General features: G+C 38.7%; 1 protein-coding gene across 1 annotated transcript in view; it reads right to left on the bottom strand.

Annotated features, from left to right (window-relative positions):
• The window catches only part of dusp16 (dual specificity phosphatase 16), a 34621-nt gene extending 18736 nt beyond the window's left edge, over positions 1-15885 (bottom strand). Inside the window, exons 1-2 of the mRNA XM_072672676.1 lie at positions 15494-15885; positions 2109-3047 (exon numbers count right to left, since the gene is read on the bottom strand). Coding sequence (XP_072528777.1) covers positions 2109-2354 — 246 coding nt within the window. The 5' untranslated portion in view covers positions 2355-3047; positions 15494-15885. The remainder of the gene's footprint in view (positions 1-2108; positions 3048-15493) is intronic.
• Between the last annotated feature and the right edge of the window lie 440 nt (positions 15886-16325).

The raw sequence follows: 16325 nt of genomic DNA, 5'->3' as shown, positions 1-16325 counted from the left end.
AAACACACCGTACCTAAATTGTGTGCCTGTATTATTTATAGAAACATAAAGATCGGCTTAGATTGCTATCGGCCCATACTCAGCATTAAGTTACCAGGATTGGATAGGAAGAAGAAAACTGAACTGAAACTAAAAATGAGCTAAAATACAAAATATATATAGTTTTGCACAAATACTCTATATGTACCCCTTCCTGAAGGGCAGTTAAGTATTTGAGCTGTTTGAGCCTACTTTAAGGTGGCATACTAGTTTTTTCTATCATGCTACCTCATTGAAACCTTGAATAGCCTTAAACTGAGCTTCCACAGCATCAACTGGACACTCTTCACCAGCACTCTATATTCCGCCCTTAAGTGAGAGATATTAAATATATTATATATAATATTATATATTATATTATTTTCAGCAGGCTGTCACTAATCAGCCTGCACTCAGGTGCAAAAGATTCAGGTGTAAGTGAGGACATGATGATGGCTGGAGGCTGGAATCAAAAATTAAGTAGTTGCAATGTTGGATGTTATTGGGAAAACAATAACATCGCAACAGTTCACAAGACATTTTCACTACACAATGAGGCACATGCTACATATAGACACATAACAGCATAAATTGTGTTTAGTTGTTCTGGGGACACACAATTTCAGCAAAAAAGTAATGCCACATTTACACATTCACATCCAAATTCATAGTCATATGCAAAACATTTAGGCACTCCTGTTCAAATCATGTTTTGTCGATCTCTACAGAATTCACTTCAATACAGCTTTTCCAGCTAATTCTACAGATACTTTTTACTTATTTGCTGAATTAAAAAAAATGTTTCATAACCTTTGCACATACCACATTTCCAGTTTTCCTTTTTTGTGCATTTTTCCCTTTTGAATGTGCATTATATATGTAGAAACTTGTTATCTGAAGGAGTAGTGTACTTAATTACACTTGCACAAATCAACAAAACCTACAATGGAGCAGGGGTGCCCATGCTTTTGCATACAACTGTATACCCACAATATGCTCACTGTGATAATGACATCATGTCATCATTAACCCGCCATAAACCTCTCAGTCACAGATCAGAGTAGGGAGCACAGGAATGACTAGTGGGGATGTCCCAATACCTGCTGTGTTCTTACGGCCTCACTAAACTGCTCTAAAAATAGGTAAAAACAACATGCCGCTTCTAGCAGTCAGATGACCGGAGCTTAACCATTCTAGGGGTTTCTGTTCACACAGCGTGCTAATATCACTTGTTATGAGCAACTGCAGTATTAGCTTAAACAAGCTAATATTTGCCTTTCTGAACAGAATCACAAGAAATTATGCTAATGTGTCAGGTATAGATTGTTTCGCTCACCTTAAATTCTGTGTACAGACCTAGATCTGGGTCTCTGAGGTGCCAAGATAAGTTTGGGGTGTTTTCCTCCTTTTTTCCGGATGCTCTGTGACAACGTTTTTTATACTGATCCCTATCATCCAACTCAACTCCTGACGCCATTCCACATATTATTGTTATGGTTACCTTCCTTCTTCTTCTTCCCCCACGTGTAGGCTTATTATGCTGCCCTCGTCAGTTCAGGAGTAATCACAGTCTTGTGGATCTACAACGGCTGCAGTTGTTTGGGTTCCTTTGTTACCATAGAAAACAAGTACTGTCAAGTTTTTAGAATGTTGGTATCGATTTGGCACAGAAGTGTTTGTTCTCATGACAGAGATGGCTAGATATTAGAGATGGCTTCTCAGTATTGGTGGGGTGACATTGGGGTGCTATCAGGCGAAAATGCTGGATCAGATATCAAATGGAAAAAAACAATGAATCCGATCTGATCCTTTACATGTCTATTCTGAAACAGCACACACTGGCATCACACACTGATGTGAGGTTATCTGTGTATTTCTTCCTATGGGGTAGTCTAATGTTTGAGTAGTTTGAGCATAGCAGCCTACCTTTAGATGCTCATGTTAAGTGAGGGTTTTTATTTAAACAGCATAGTAAAAACAGCTTCTGTATTGGAAAATCCTAAAAATATCAACAGTATATTCGATACTGGTAAAGAAAAAACGCTATTGCGTCATCTCTGGCGATGATGTATTCGGAACTTCCCACTCACCTTCTTCTTGGCTGAATGCTGCAGAAGCTCAGTGATCTGCACCTTGTCCTGCTGCAGTCTCCTCTTCATCAGCTTGGAGCAATTTACATTGACCGCCTCCAGGATGTGGGAGGCGTTATAGTCCACAAAGGGCCGACTGTCAATCAGAAGCACACGGTCTAGTCCACCCTCCAGCAGGGCCACCAGACCTTCTGGCCCGATGATTCTGACTGAGGCCAGTGCTGCCTCCCCAGAAGGCTCTGCCATTTCTACCACCACCTCTCTCTCCCTCTCTCACTCTTTCCCCTCACTGTTTCCTACTCTCTACCTTCTCCTTCTTTCTACCGGTCCCGTGGGCCTGGAGGTCCGGAGCAGTGACGCAGCCAGCCAGCGAGGGCCCTCAGGAGAAGAACGACCCCATTGTGACGGCAGCCGATGATGTCACCCTCGTGGCGTTTGGCTGGCGGGCCCAATGCCCGGCCCCAAAAAAAGCAAGTGAGTGAGAGTGAAAAAAGACAGAGATAGAAAGAAAGGGAAAATAAAAAGAAATTAAGCAGTCCTGAAAGAATGGAAAATAAATGGAAGGGTGGGCCCTGTCCACTATCTGTGCATGTGTGCGTGTTTGAAAAGACTCTGTAAGTGGTCTGTAAGGTATGTAGTTATGAAGTGTAAGGGGCACTGTCCTCGCTGCTATTTGTGTGTGTGTGCGCTTGAGAGAGTATGGATGCTGTAATGGGGTGTCTGTGCCAAACAGTGGGTCCACTTCAGCCCAATTTCAGTGGGCAGGCAGGGGGGAGGTGGCTGGCCTGTGTTTTGGGGGTATGCCGGGGAGAGAGAGTGGGGGGCTTTCTTTCACACCATTGCAGGGGTGCGACAAAAGAGGGCTTTTCTCCCTGGCCACAGCACCATTACATCATCCTTTGCCTTGCTCCTCGTCCTCATGTTCAAGCAGTTATCTTGCTGCAGACAGAGAAAGGACAGGGTGTGTTATTCAGGCTGCTCAAGATTCACACTGATGCAATTAACTTTGTTATGGAAAGTTAAAGTGTTAACAATGGAAGTTTTTTTTCTAACTCGACTGCTGGACATCTACTCTACTACAACATCTGGACATCTACTACTACTACACATTTCCACACACACATCATGTAGCTGTTAGGATGCTGGTCTATAATCGGTTCATGGACATATACTGCCGCTTAAAAGTACTGGGACACCTTCTTTTACATTTCTTTTTATCAGAGTTGTTTTTTGTTATTTGTGTTTTGCTGTATTGCTTGAATGTAATTAATTATGAATCATGCAGAAAATCAAACTGTGTGCTGAGGGATGAAGGGGTTGAAATTTCTGGCATTTGACATTATTCTCATTATTCCCCAAGAATTAAACCTGGCTATTTTTTATGATTACATTTTTAGCTTGCGGTGTAGAAGCACAGTTAAATCTCCTTTTAGACTCCACAGCTGCCTGTGTGATGCAATGCACTGACAAGAATTTGAAAAGAAACAGATTTTGTCAGAATGACACTTTAGTCAGACTTTATGAAAATATCTGTTTTTGACCTCCATCATAATGTTACAGGCTGAGAGGATTTTCTGATAGAATTCCTGGTTATGGTAATGATGTTGTCCAGTTCCTGCAGAAGCAAAGCAACCCAGACCATTACACTACCATCACCATGTTTTACTGTTGTAAAGGTACCCATGTTATTTAAAAAGTTCCAACATTAACTCACAAGTACACAGAATATTATCTCAAAAGTCTGGAGGGTCATTTAGATGTTTTTTGGCAAATGCAAGATGAGCTTTTGTGTTGTCTGTGCCTCACAACTCTCAACAAAGCTTTTTATAGCCTAGTTTTAGGTTCATTGTTGGGTTAATGGTCTTGAAGTGGAAAATAACACTTAATTGTTGTCAGTGGTGGACAGTAACAAAGTACTTGCCCTTTTTTTAAAGAAAAGGAAAATTAGCTGACCTACTGACCTACTAGACCAACTTGCGGTCAATTACATATCCTAACTTTTGTATTAATTCTTATTGTTAATCATCTACATGTCTTTATGTAATAGGCTAAAATGTAAAAAAAAAAATAACACAACATAAAGCATTTAAATTATATAATTTAAAATTTTAACTTAAATTTATGATACTGATATCGGCCACAGAAAGGTGTTAGTGATCGGTTAAAATGCCTTCAGATATGTTATCAATATATATAGTGGACAAAACACAATTTCTGTCTAGGCGAATGAAAAAAATGTAATGTAATGTAATGTAAATGTAAACTGAGCTCTGTGTGTGTCTGTGTGTGTTGAGTAATTTGAGAGGTCTGAGGTGTGTGTGTTTAAACACTTCAAGACATGTAAAATCTACGATTTAGGGAACGCTTTCTTCCTAGTAATGATGTAGATGGCAATGAATACAGCACTGTGGAAATTCCCTCAGCACTCTTCTCCTAAATGCAGTCATGAAAAAAATCCCCAGCACCAAGTTCCCTCTTCCAACAAGGCCCACACACAAAGACAATAAAACAAATTGTGCAGTAGGCTCCGTCAATAGCACGTGCCAAGACAAACTATCAAACCAGAGAAGCACTGGCCTTGGTGTGCTTCAAAACCCTGGGATACAACACCTTCCTACTGCCACTAGCGTTAGTCAAGACTGTTTAGTCTGGGAGCCTTGCAGTCTCTCAGTCTCAGAGAGCAAAATTCCAACCATGCTAATAATCAATAGCCAAGTTTCCCATATTTTGTGTGTGTGTGTGTTTGTGTGTGTGTGTGTGTGTGTGTGTGTGCGCGCGCTAGGGAAAGCTACTACATCACAGCACAGCAAAATTCAAATAACAGACGTCCAAATCAGTTACATGTAAATTGAGTTTTTGAAGAAAACAAAAAGTGTTGACTGTTACAGAATGCAGAATAAGAAGCACTAAGCCAGATGCAACCACTGAATATATTCTCTTTAGTGGCATTTACAAGAGCGTTAGTGAGGTCAGGATATTGGATGATCACCCCACCTCATCCTAGTATTGGCTGGAGCACGATCATTTCAGATAACACAGTTCCACTGCTCCACAGCTCAATGCTGGGGGGGTTATACCCATCTAGGCACAATGATTGTCATTAGGCACAGTGCCAATAGGTTCATATTTATCTGCTTCAGAGAGTTCTATTCTATTTGCAGTACTTCTTTACAGGGACTAGACAAGCTATGTGTGTGCATTTGCACATCTGGATCAGCAACCTAAAATAGCTGAATATTTTTATTAGAATGGGTATCCACAAAGAAAATAAATAGACAACCTTAAATCGACTCTCTATTCAACTTACAGTGTTTGCCATTGTTGGATGTCTTGTGTGGGATTCTTTCAACACAAATGAATTAATATATATATATATATATAAACATTTAGGCAACTGCTAAGATACAATTAACCTGGGACTCACCTACAGTTCTGGTCTGATGTGCTCACATTTCATAGTGAGGCAAATGGGGGAAAAGAGTTCATACTCAAGCCGGGCTATTCACTAAAGGAATTTTCTGAATGAAACTCAGTGGGTAGGAAAGAAGGATATGGCCCCTTTAAAATGAAACCAGCACTACCAATTAAACAGTCAAAATGTAACAGGCCACATTAAAGCAACACTGTGTAGCATTTCTACTTTGAAATAACATCTTTAAAATCATGTAAATGCTCCACTGTAATAGGTAGAATAGTGACACTGATTTTGACATTGTTTGCGAGAACTGCATAATGCTATGTGTCTAAAATGTTTCTGTAAAATCCTGTTTTGTTACTTTACTGTGACAGTCGACAAGATCCCTTACCTTCAATGACAGTTCTGTATCTTTCAGCTTGTCCAGAAATGCATCTGAAAGCGTGTTCTATAGAGGTGGCTCAAAGCGCATTACACTTCCCGACTCTATGGGGAAGCCAGGAGCAACAAATACTCACATAATGCTGCTTTAAAATAACCAAGCCACTATTAAAAGACACTACTGTATAAAATACCTTTAAGGTAGTGTTTTTTTTTCCAAGGTATGTACTGAAATATAAAACATTTATAAAATGCAGATCAACTGTTTCCCTGGTGACTAAAAATGTGAATGCAGAGTGTGCTAAGACCATCAAGCAAGAACAGCCCGGCCACAGAGGTATATTATAGTAGATCTGCAGAAGGAAATCCCTCATTACAAAGACCAACAACCACCTGAGAGTTCAGTGGTGTACAGACTGCAGGCACTTCTCTACAGAAATGTGGCAAATTCTGGTGATCTGGTCAGAAGAGTGAACCAACATATTCTCCACAGTGGGCAAGTGCATGTGTGGCGTACATAAACAAAATTATACAGGCCCAAAACCCTTATGCTGAGGTAGTCTGGTGGCTCCATTGTGCTATGGGAGAGCATTTTACTGGTATGGACTGTGCCCACTTGTCCCCAAAGAGGGAAGAGTCATTACAAATCAAAGGTATACTGACTAATTAATCCTGTGTTAAAAACACCTAAGGGAGATTTTTGACTGATGTATCTGATGGCACTCTGCACCAACTTCATCAAAACCAGTTAACATATATCCTTATGTGTTTTATATTTTTTAAAGGACTTTTTACTATTTCTATTAGTATTATTTTATGTTTGTATGCATGTCTACTTTAACACTTCGTACCTTCTGATTTCACCAAATGTTTGTGAAGCATGTTGAGCTATCAGAGAAGGTGCTATTTAAAGAAATGTATATGTTAAATGTATATTCTAGTTTTTGTTTTTTTAGTTTAGTTTAGATTAGATAGTTTAGATGTATTATTATTATTAAACAAACTCATTAAATATGTAACAGGACAGCATGTTTTGAAGCATGTGGGTAAGCATGAGATAGCATGAGAAGGTCTGCGAACCCCTGCTGTTGCTTTTAAAAACATTCACCATTATATTAGAGACTTATTAGAGACGAGTTACAGATAGGTACATTCCAAATGACATAATATCATCCTTAGATTGGGTAGTTTGGATGTCATAAAGTACAAGCTGTTTTATTTATGCTTAGCCTGTGTTTACAAATTGCACCTCTGTTGACCAGCTTTGTTAGATCACTAAGGAGATTGTTCTTTGGAACTGATGCCCCCAGTCTACATCCCTATTGGGTTTTAGTTTTTTTGTCCTGTAATTTTTTTTGTCAACTGTGTCTTAAACACAGTTCAGGACAGATGGAGAAGAAATATAAAGCGACATCATGCCACTGCTCCAAGGCATAGCCAGATAGCCAAACATGGCACACATAAAAGATGTGAATGGCACATGCAGAGATGAGAATATGCAATGCAAAACAGGTGTGTATTTTACATAGATGCTCAAGCAGAAGCCACTCTTAGTCAGGTTTTAAAACCACCCACACAAGACCATCCTTTAGCAGAGAGCCTCCTCAGAAGTAGCAAGGATTAAAATGTGTTCCTGTTCATTGTGTTTGTGTTGACAATAACAATAAAAATTAACAAATTGTTAATAAAAATAAAATAAAATAAAAAAAATATATATATATTTTTTAATTAACAAAGTGGTTGGTGTGGCGCAACAGATAACACCACTAGCTGTCTGTGAGCTACCACACCATGTGGGAGACTGGGGTTCGATTCCCAGTCTGGGTGACTATGCAGCGCTATACCAATAAGAGTCCTTGGGCAAGACTCCTAACACTACATTGGCCCACATCTGTAATACGTGTGACCTTGTAAGTCGCTCTGGATAAGAGCGTCAGCTAAATGCCATAAATGTAAATGCAAATGCAATTATAATGTTTAACTATTATGTACATCTAAATATATTTCATAGTATATATTACACTTTAATGAGTGTAATATTTCATAATGTTGTGTTTGTAAGTGGTTATTAATTTAAATTGTATTTTTTTTGTAATGTGTATGTAACAATTATGTAATTATTAACCATCTCTAACAACTTTTAGTTAATGATTATACTGCTATTTTTAGGGGCCTGAAAATCTCAGATCAAACATGGGTTAATTTTCACATTTCACAAGAGGGTTTAATTAAAAAACGTTTCACGTGGAGTATTAGTACAATTACTGGCAAAGGCAAGAAAACTGAATGGTTTGATTTTTAATTTACACCATTTGAAAATACACTGTGTGAATATTTCGTACTGAATGAGCCAATTAAACTAATCTAAACTCCCCTATAATACAGTCTCATTACTTTAACATTTTACATATTTTACATATCATTGCTGTCGGACAAACATCTTATACCTCCAAAAACTGTAACTTTACAGGATAATAAAATGCTTTCTAAACTTTCAAGGGAAGTCAGTGCTACAAATTTATTCCAAGTAATTTTGGAGCATTTCCATTGAAATTTAACACAATGTAAAAAAAAGAAAAGAAAGAAAAAAAAAAAGACTCATTGACAACATTGAAAAGGGACAAAATGGAGAAGTAAGGTTTTTGCGAGACAGTGGCAACATTAGGCATTTTTTCCTGATTCTATATAACCCTAATTTTAGATACAAAATACAGATACATTTGTTAAAAATTTGCATTTATGTGGAAATGATATTCACAACTGAATCAAGTATATTTAGCATATTACTGTTTTTCAGTATTAGTACTTGCGTCTGAAAACCTAATCAAAGCTGAGCTGTAGTATTCAAGAACATTTGCACAGAACATGAAGAATGCAATAAACAGTCCCACTGCAACCACCTAAAGATGTTTATCTTTTCAAACTCAGTTACAAAATACAGCAACGAAAAGTTCTAATTGCAAGTCAAACAACTCAAAGAGGTCGTGTTTTATATTTTATTCATCATTACAAAGTCAATAAGTCTAAATGCCAGTGTGACACACCATTTTTTCATATGTATTAAACAGGGAATTTGTAGTTTGTAGTAAGCCTGTGTAGTTTAAAAGCAATTGGTCTGCTAAACTTTGTGCCTCTCACAGTGAGGAAGTTACCCTCCTAATTTGCAATCCCCGACCTTCCTCTGCTTGTTTACAAAGGCAGAATCAATGCACAATGTTTGCTCCACGCTTTTGAAAGGTGGTGGAGTCAAATGGGCCTGGCACAAGTTTTCACTTGCTTGATTGAAGGCCCAGCCTGTCTAGCAGAGATAGCAACTCTAAGCAGACTTTACTCCATAGACTGACAGCCAGTTCAAAAGGGTGTAAAAAATTAGAACTAAACAAGGCTCAAAACGGCACCAGGCCGGCCTCTAATGTCAGCGCTGACCAGTGTATTATTCCAGAAGGTCAAGGAGACTGCAGAGTTATTAAAAATTCTTACAAATTTAAAAAACTCTCTTGGCCATAAGGAAAATGTGTGGGTACACAGTTGTTTGCTTTTATCAATCAGTGTATATTTATTTGCAAGAAATGGAAAGAACTTACAATAAAATGAAGTTTGACCACGGTGAACCTCCCAGTTTTAAGAGGGGGAAATTTTTTAATTCCTTAAGACATAACGGCTGAACATCACTTATGACATGCTACAATTTCCTCCAAGCAAGATTCCCAACCACAACAAACAGCTTGTTCAAAGGCATGCCCTTTACATGTGCTGCGCTTGCCAGATTGTAATAACAGCTCCTTCTCCAGAACGGTAGCAGGCTCTTTTTTTTTTTTTATAGCGGTACGCCATGGCTGATTCTGCTCAGGACCAAGTTGCCAAGTCTTGACAGATAACCCATAAAACCCCATGGGCCCTTGTCTAGTGTTACGGAGTGTCCTGTGTTCACCTCAAATGATCACTAATGTGGTATGGCAATATACAAAAAACAAGCCTGACTAAAATGGAAAGAATCCATAGATCTAAAACCAGCATCACATGATCCACGGATCAGAGATACCTAACTTAGCTTTTATGGCCTCCAGCAGAAGGTGAGATTTAGGGAATGAGTCTGGCCAAGAAAGGCATGGAATATAGCTGGAACAGATCTCAATATAAATACCTGGCATGGCAAATATCCCCAATGCTAAACATAGCAAATGACACTGGATATTCAGAAGCCTTTCGCAAAGATATTATAAATGACACATTACACAATGTTATAGATAAGGAGACTGAAAGCTCTGAATTTTTTTTTTTTTTTGTGGTTTGGTTAGCCTTAAAGCAGGATTTACTTTTACAACTTCCTCTATAGTGTGGCCTCTTTATGATCATGGATCTCCAGCTGAAAAGTCTTATGAGGCAATAAGGAAAATGTTAAAGGCGTCAGCTTTAGAAGCACAATTCGACTGCATAAAAAGGCAAATTAAAAATGAAACCTTTTAAAGGGAAGTTTGTGACAAACAAAAATATGTGAATAAACAATACTAAAACTTCCTCTTACGGACTCACGGGGAAGTCACGAACATGACAAACATGACAGTGCTGCTGGACTCTCCTGAAACTTGGTATACAGACAAAATTTCTTGCCGCATGTTTTTCTGTCCTAACACCGACTCTGATCAGACTGTGATGGCTCTACACGAGGCTACATGTACTGAAGCACACAAACCCTTCTGCCATACCCTACAGCGGCAGCCTCTGCTTCCACGTCACACAAGGTAACATTTTTTTTTTTTTTACCTTGTAGGCTGCATGTGGCCCAGAACCTGTTAATTCACACAGAGCACACTCCATCTACTTCACAAATACCATCATGAGTATGAATGTGTTATCTGTTAACCCTTAAGTCTTGAGTTAACACTGCTACTATATTAAAGACAAATGTTTCTAGTATGAGGTTCACATATGATGTTTGTGTGGTTTTATTTACCAGAAATTAAATTGTTTAAAATACAGAATTAATTTCAGATTAGGTTTTTCAGCCTTTCTTTATCCACACTATATGGACAAAGTATTGCTCATTCATCGTTTTTTTCCCTGAAATTCAAGGGTATTAAAAAAGAGAGTATTCTACTTTTTTAGAGTAACTATCTCTACTGTCCAGGCAAGGCTTTCTACTAGATTTCGAGCACTGTGGTGAGATTTTGTTCATGTGATTTTTGCTTCATCCAAAAGTACTGGATGAAGCATCATCATTCCATAGAACACAGTTCCACCGTTTCACATCTATTAAGAATGATGATGCTTCATCCAGTACTTTTGGATGAAGCAAAAATCACATAAACAAAATCTCACCACAGTGCTCGAAATCTAGCCATGCCTGGACAGTAGAGATAGTTACTCCAAAAAAGTAGAATACTCTCTTTTTAAATACCCTTTAATTTCAGGAAAAAAAAACGATGAATGAGCAATACTGGCGGGCTTCTTACCTCTCTAGCCCACACCTAGGCATTAGGCATATATGTGACTATTTTTATGTTTTTCTGCTCCAGAAAGTTCCATTCTATTGGCAATACTCCTCTACAGGGACTACATGACCAATGTCAGCAATAGGTGCAACATAAAGTAGCAAAATGCATTACTTAAAAAGGATGTTTTTGGACATATTGTGTACATGTGAATAAGCCCTGTTGCAGTCCGGGTTGAAACACTTTTTATAGCTTAAGTAAGAGTGAGTGGGGCTAAGATGCTGACCACACAGATAAATATAACAGTATTGTTTTTTGTCACATCACATAAACAATCATTTCAAGAAGAGCTGTTTTTGCAGATTAGTTTTGTAAATTGTAAACATTAACAAGTGTTAACAGCATTTACACTTAACACATAAAACTAGAAAAACATATGATCTGGGTTTAACAGGTTGGAGTGTGCACTTTTTTCTGCCAGTATCAAACAATGTCAAACAATGACGGACATATCAGCTGTATCGGTTGAGTGTTCATTACATAAAATTTTATATCTTTCACTTACAAATACAAATGTGTTGTACAGTAAAAGTGTAGAATCTGGACTCTGAATCTATAAAATTTCTCCTCTAGTTTTAACAAGCGACAAATAAGACAATAACTGCTGTTAAATGAATCAATGTTACTCAAAATGATTAAATAAAAAGATGATCTAGAGCTTTAAATGACAGTAAACAGAGACAGATAGCACCCCTTACGTTTCAGCTGCTCTTGGGTGGACACAGGGGTGCTGGTGGGTCTGCAAGTAGTTCTAGTCTGCCTGTCCCTGGTTGGAGACATCCACTTTTACTACAGCTAATTCAGGAGGTGTCACCGGACGCCTGGATACAATCTTCAGGCAGGCTCAGAGCTTATATAAGTGAATCAGACCAGTGAATTAAAAACGCAGTGGGGGGGGGGGGGGGGGGTAGCTGAGGCGGGGTGGTGAATGGTTTAATTTGGGAAGTGCTCTTTCACTGCTATGTCACACGCCCATGTGCGTATTAAGAGACCCAACTTCCTTCCCTCGACTCCTTGTCTCAGAGGCCACTTCCAGGACCATGAGGGGGAGTTTGTTTTTGTGTGTGTGGGGGGGTCTGGGGGTTCCAAAGGACAAGTTTGAGAACCACTGAATGAAAGGTAAAAGACTCAAATTCATTCTTTGCACAAAATATCAATAATATAATGTGCAAGATTCATCAAAATGTTTGCTTCAGCTCAAGGAAATCTGGTTTATGAGTGCTTTAATGTTAGTCTTTCACTACTTTAAATGCTGTAAAGGTTACTGTTCAAAAACAGACCAGTTATTAGGTCTAATTTATTTATTTTTTTGTTTTTAGAAATATTATATAGATTTTTGGTCAAATGATTCTCTTTCTTTTAAGCAACCAGTTGACAAGAAACAGAAAGAAAACTTGACCATCTAAAAATACACTGGAAAGAGGAAGGCACAGTGCCTGCCAAGAAAACACACTAACATTTTTCTTTCTAGACACTGCATGTTTTGGACCTCTGATAACAAACTGCAATACAGGAAATTTGCCAGTGTTTAAATAATAATACAAAAGTCATACATGTACTCAAAATTCTTAACGATTTGATAGACTTAAATTCACTACTTATCCAAACATGATTTAGTTTAGTTCAAAAGTGGCCAGACGTGCGCTCTCTCGTCAAGTAAGTATATTCACTGTCGAGCAAGTTGTTTTTCTTTTGAATGCAAATTAGACCCATGTCGATTAACTGAACCAATTTTCCCACTCAAACTGTTTTTTCCTCTTACATCCCTGTGTAAACACTACCAGGCTTATAATTTTTTTTTAAATAAGTGAAGCACTTTACACAAGAAGAGTATCTAAAAGTAGGCCATCATGCTCAAACTCCACTACCACACACGACGAAACAAACACCTAACAACATCACATCACACAGTCCTGTGGGCTAGATTTTTACAGCATTTGTTCTTTTTTCTCTTCAATATCCTTTTTTTTTTTTTTACTAATATCGGTCCAATAGCGATCCAGGCCGATGGGCCATTTCTATTGATAATCACTGTAAAACAGACTTTTCCGACATAATCAGTAATATCACCATAAAATCACCGTAAATCCATTGCAACAAGCCATGACTATTAGCTTACACATTATTGTTTACACATTATTTATAGATTTATACATCATAATGTCAATTGAAAACAAAACTAGGAGATAAATTAGTACACTGATGAATTAGGTAAGTTTTCAATAGACGTGGGAGTAAACTGACCACTCACGTATAACTGCATGTTCAAGTGTAACGACAAAGCTCAAGCCTTAGATTTAGAAATATTTCAAAATGATAATGTCAGTACTATGCAGCTAGTGATTTTGATGGACTACAGAAATTGCAAAAACTACCTGTAGGTTTAATGTGATGATGTCAACCTTAGCCTTGGTGATGTCATTGCTTAAATTCTGTTGTAACATTTCCTGGCTGTAGCATAATGTTTAAACACCAGTGATGAGGATGATGACTACGGGCCTGATGTCATATTGAGACACTGGGCTGAGCAAGAACGTTGGCAGCCCCACATCTGTTTCGCAGGCGCCTGTCGATGCGGTCATGAGGAGTGTACATGGCTGGTGACTGTATGACTGACTTCACACCTACTATTCTTATCTCCCAGCATGTGGACCAGACAGCTCCTCAGGAGTTAACCTACGACAACCACTGTTAGTACAAGAGTCTATTCGTCACAGAGCTTGTAGCTATATTCTGTGTAATGTCTATGAGTCAGGAAGTGGAAACGCATCATGACTTACACCAGTACAGTAAGAGACCATCCCCTATGAAGGCAGTAGCTGTCCATCTCTCAGTACACTGGTTTGCTACCGGTCATCTCGCTTACAGCACATTTGCCAGTGTTAAATCAACATAGTTAGTGTTAACACTTTGAGTGTTAAACTTGACCACTCAGTGTTGATTTAACAGTGGCATGGTCAAGCTGAGTCAAGTTTTTGCTCTTGTAAGGAGACCAAAACATCTGCTTACATGTTACAATGGCCTAAGACAGGTGAATCCATAGAGGGCTATGGTGTCTACTAACTGGCAAGAGGAAACATTTACATTTAACATCTGACCCACCCACACCATGAGCATCAGCAGACACCAATAACCCTCACACACGCATACATTTCTTTAAAATCTACTAACGTTGGAAATGAAGTACTTCGCTTAAAACAAGCATTTCAAAAAGTACTTCAAGCACTCAACTACCCCAGGAAGAAGTACACAACTAAAAACAATGCAGTGTGAGTGGGTGGGAGGAACAAACCAGGAAACTTTAGCTACATTTATGGCATTTGGCAAATGCACTCATCCACAGATGACAGTCCTAACCATGTCACAGGGCCAGGTGAAGACACTGATCATGTGTTACTGCTGTTTTTTCTCCCCTTATCATTTATCTCTAGCTCTTGTATGTTTTCAGGCACAGGAGGCTACTTCTCATCACCATTATTCCCTGATAAAGGCTTTAATTCTTTTTAATTCTTTTTCTAATTCTGTTGTCACCATTTAATGCCTACTAAGTTTGAAATAAGTTTTAGATAACTGCTTTGAGCTGCGAAACATTCACTGACAGAGAACTAAAGAGCCGGAGTTTTATAATGGGAAGAGTCTAGAATAACCCAGAACGGTTCGCAATGATAGCAAACACACTCAACCTAAGAAGCTCGATTGTCGTTAATACCCCAAAAAACATCAACGCTATGGTCTCTCTAGCTCAGCTGCCTGTCGCCTGAGATACAGTTGAGGGATTGGCTTTCTGTAATGTTGGTAAAACCCCACTTTTTTCAGAAAAGACACTGAAAGTGACCTTTTAACAGAGTGACAGTGTTTCGCGACCGTTAACCAGAGACGCACATCAAGTGTTTACCGACAGGAAAGGTCAGAGCTAAAACGGAAAGATTTAGCTACATACTATAACACTCCATAACGTGTTAATAAACCTAGCTAGCTAGTCAGGTTCGCTTTGAGGCATAAACAGGTCGGTCTGGTGTAGCGACTAGAACATGGTGTTACTTTCGCCTCTCCCGGGCTTCGCTAACTTAGACATTTCGCTAGCTAACTTCACTTACCGCCTCAGAAAGAGTCCAGCTGAGAACATTTCCGAAACAGCGTCTTCAGCTCCTGTTTCCAGAGACAGCGTTTTCAGATTTTCTTTTAAAGGTTCTATAAAACAGAAAGTTTTAAAAGTTTCCCTGGTCACTAAACTTCATCTTGACGATGAGGTCATCGGGTAAAAATAAAGGGATGGCGTCATTCGAGACCAGTCCCACAACGAGTGAGCTGAAGGAAAAGGCCTTCAAGAGACAACGACTAAACGGAGAACTTCGTCGACGAGAACTTCGAGTTGGTTTTCATGGTTTTCAATAACTATTTTAAAGAACTCTGTATCGTCACTGGCTAAAAACACAGAATCCATGTGCGAGCTTACTAAAGTAGTCTGTAAATAGTCTGCCCTGGTTGTGATCTATAGGCCCATTGGCTAGCATGGGTTTAAAGTTGGAGGCGGAGCTTCAATGAGCGGCGCAGTCAGTCATTAGGCTGTAAACCGTGAGCTTCGTTCTTAAGGTGATAGTTACTAGATTTATATATCCTATGGAAGAACTGTACATCAGTGAAGTGAAGTGGTCACTGGGTCAAAATCTGAAGTGTGGAGCATATAAAAGTAAATGCAAATTGATGTACGGAATGTATATCTTGGCACATTTTAAGGCTGTTGATACCAATCAATCATTGCAACAATTCCACAGCCTGTTTTAGTACTGTTGCTGTCCATGATGATCCCTTAATTGCTACAATAATCCCTGATAATCCCAATAATCTTCTAAAGGCAACCTCCAGCATGATAATGCACCATATCCACCATACCAATAAGCATTAAACATCTCCCTCAAAAGAACATCA

The sequence above is a fragment of the Salminus brasiliensis genome, chromosome 2 (genome assembly GCF_030463535.1).
Source record: "Salminus brasiliensis chromosome 2, fSalBra1.hap2, whole genome shotgun sequence".
Lineage (NCBI taxonomy): Eukaryota > Metazoa > Chordata > Actinopteri > Characiformes > Bryconidae > Salminus > Salminus brasiliensis.
The sequence above is the reverse complement of the archived record's forward strand: the minus strand, read 5'-3'. Positions and strand labels throughout refer to the sequence as shown.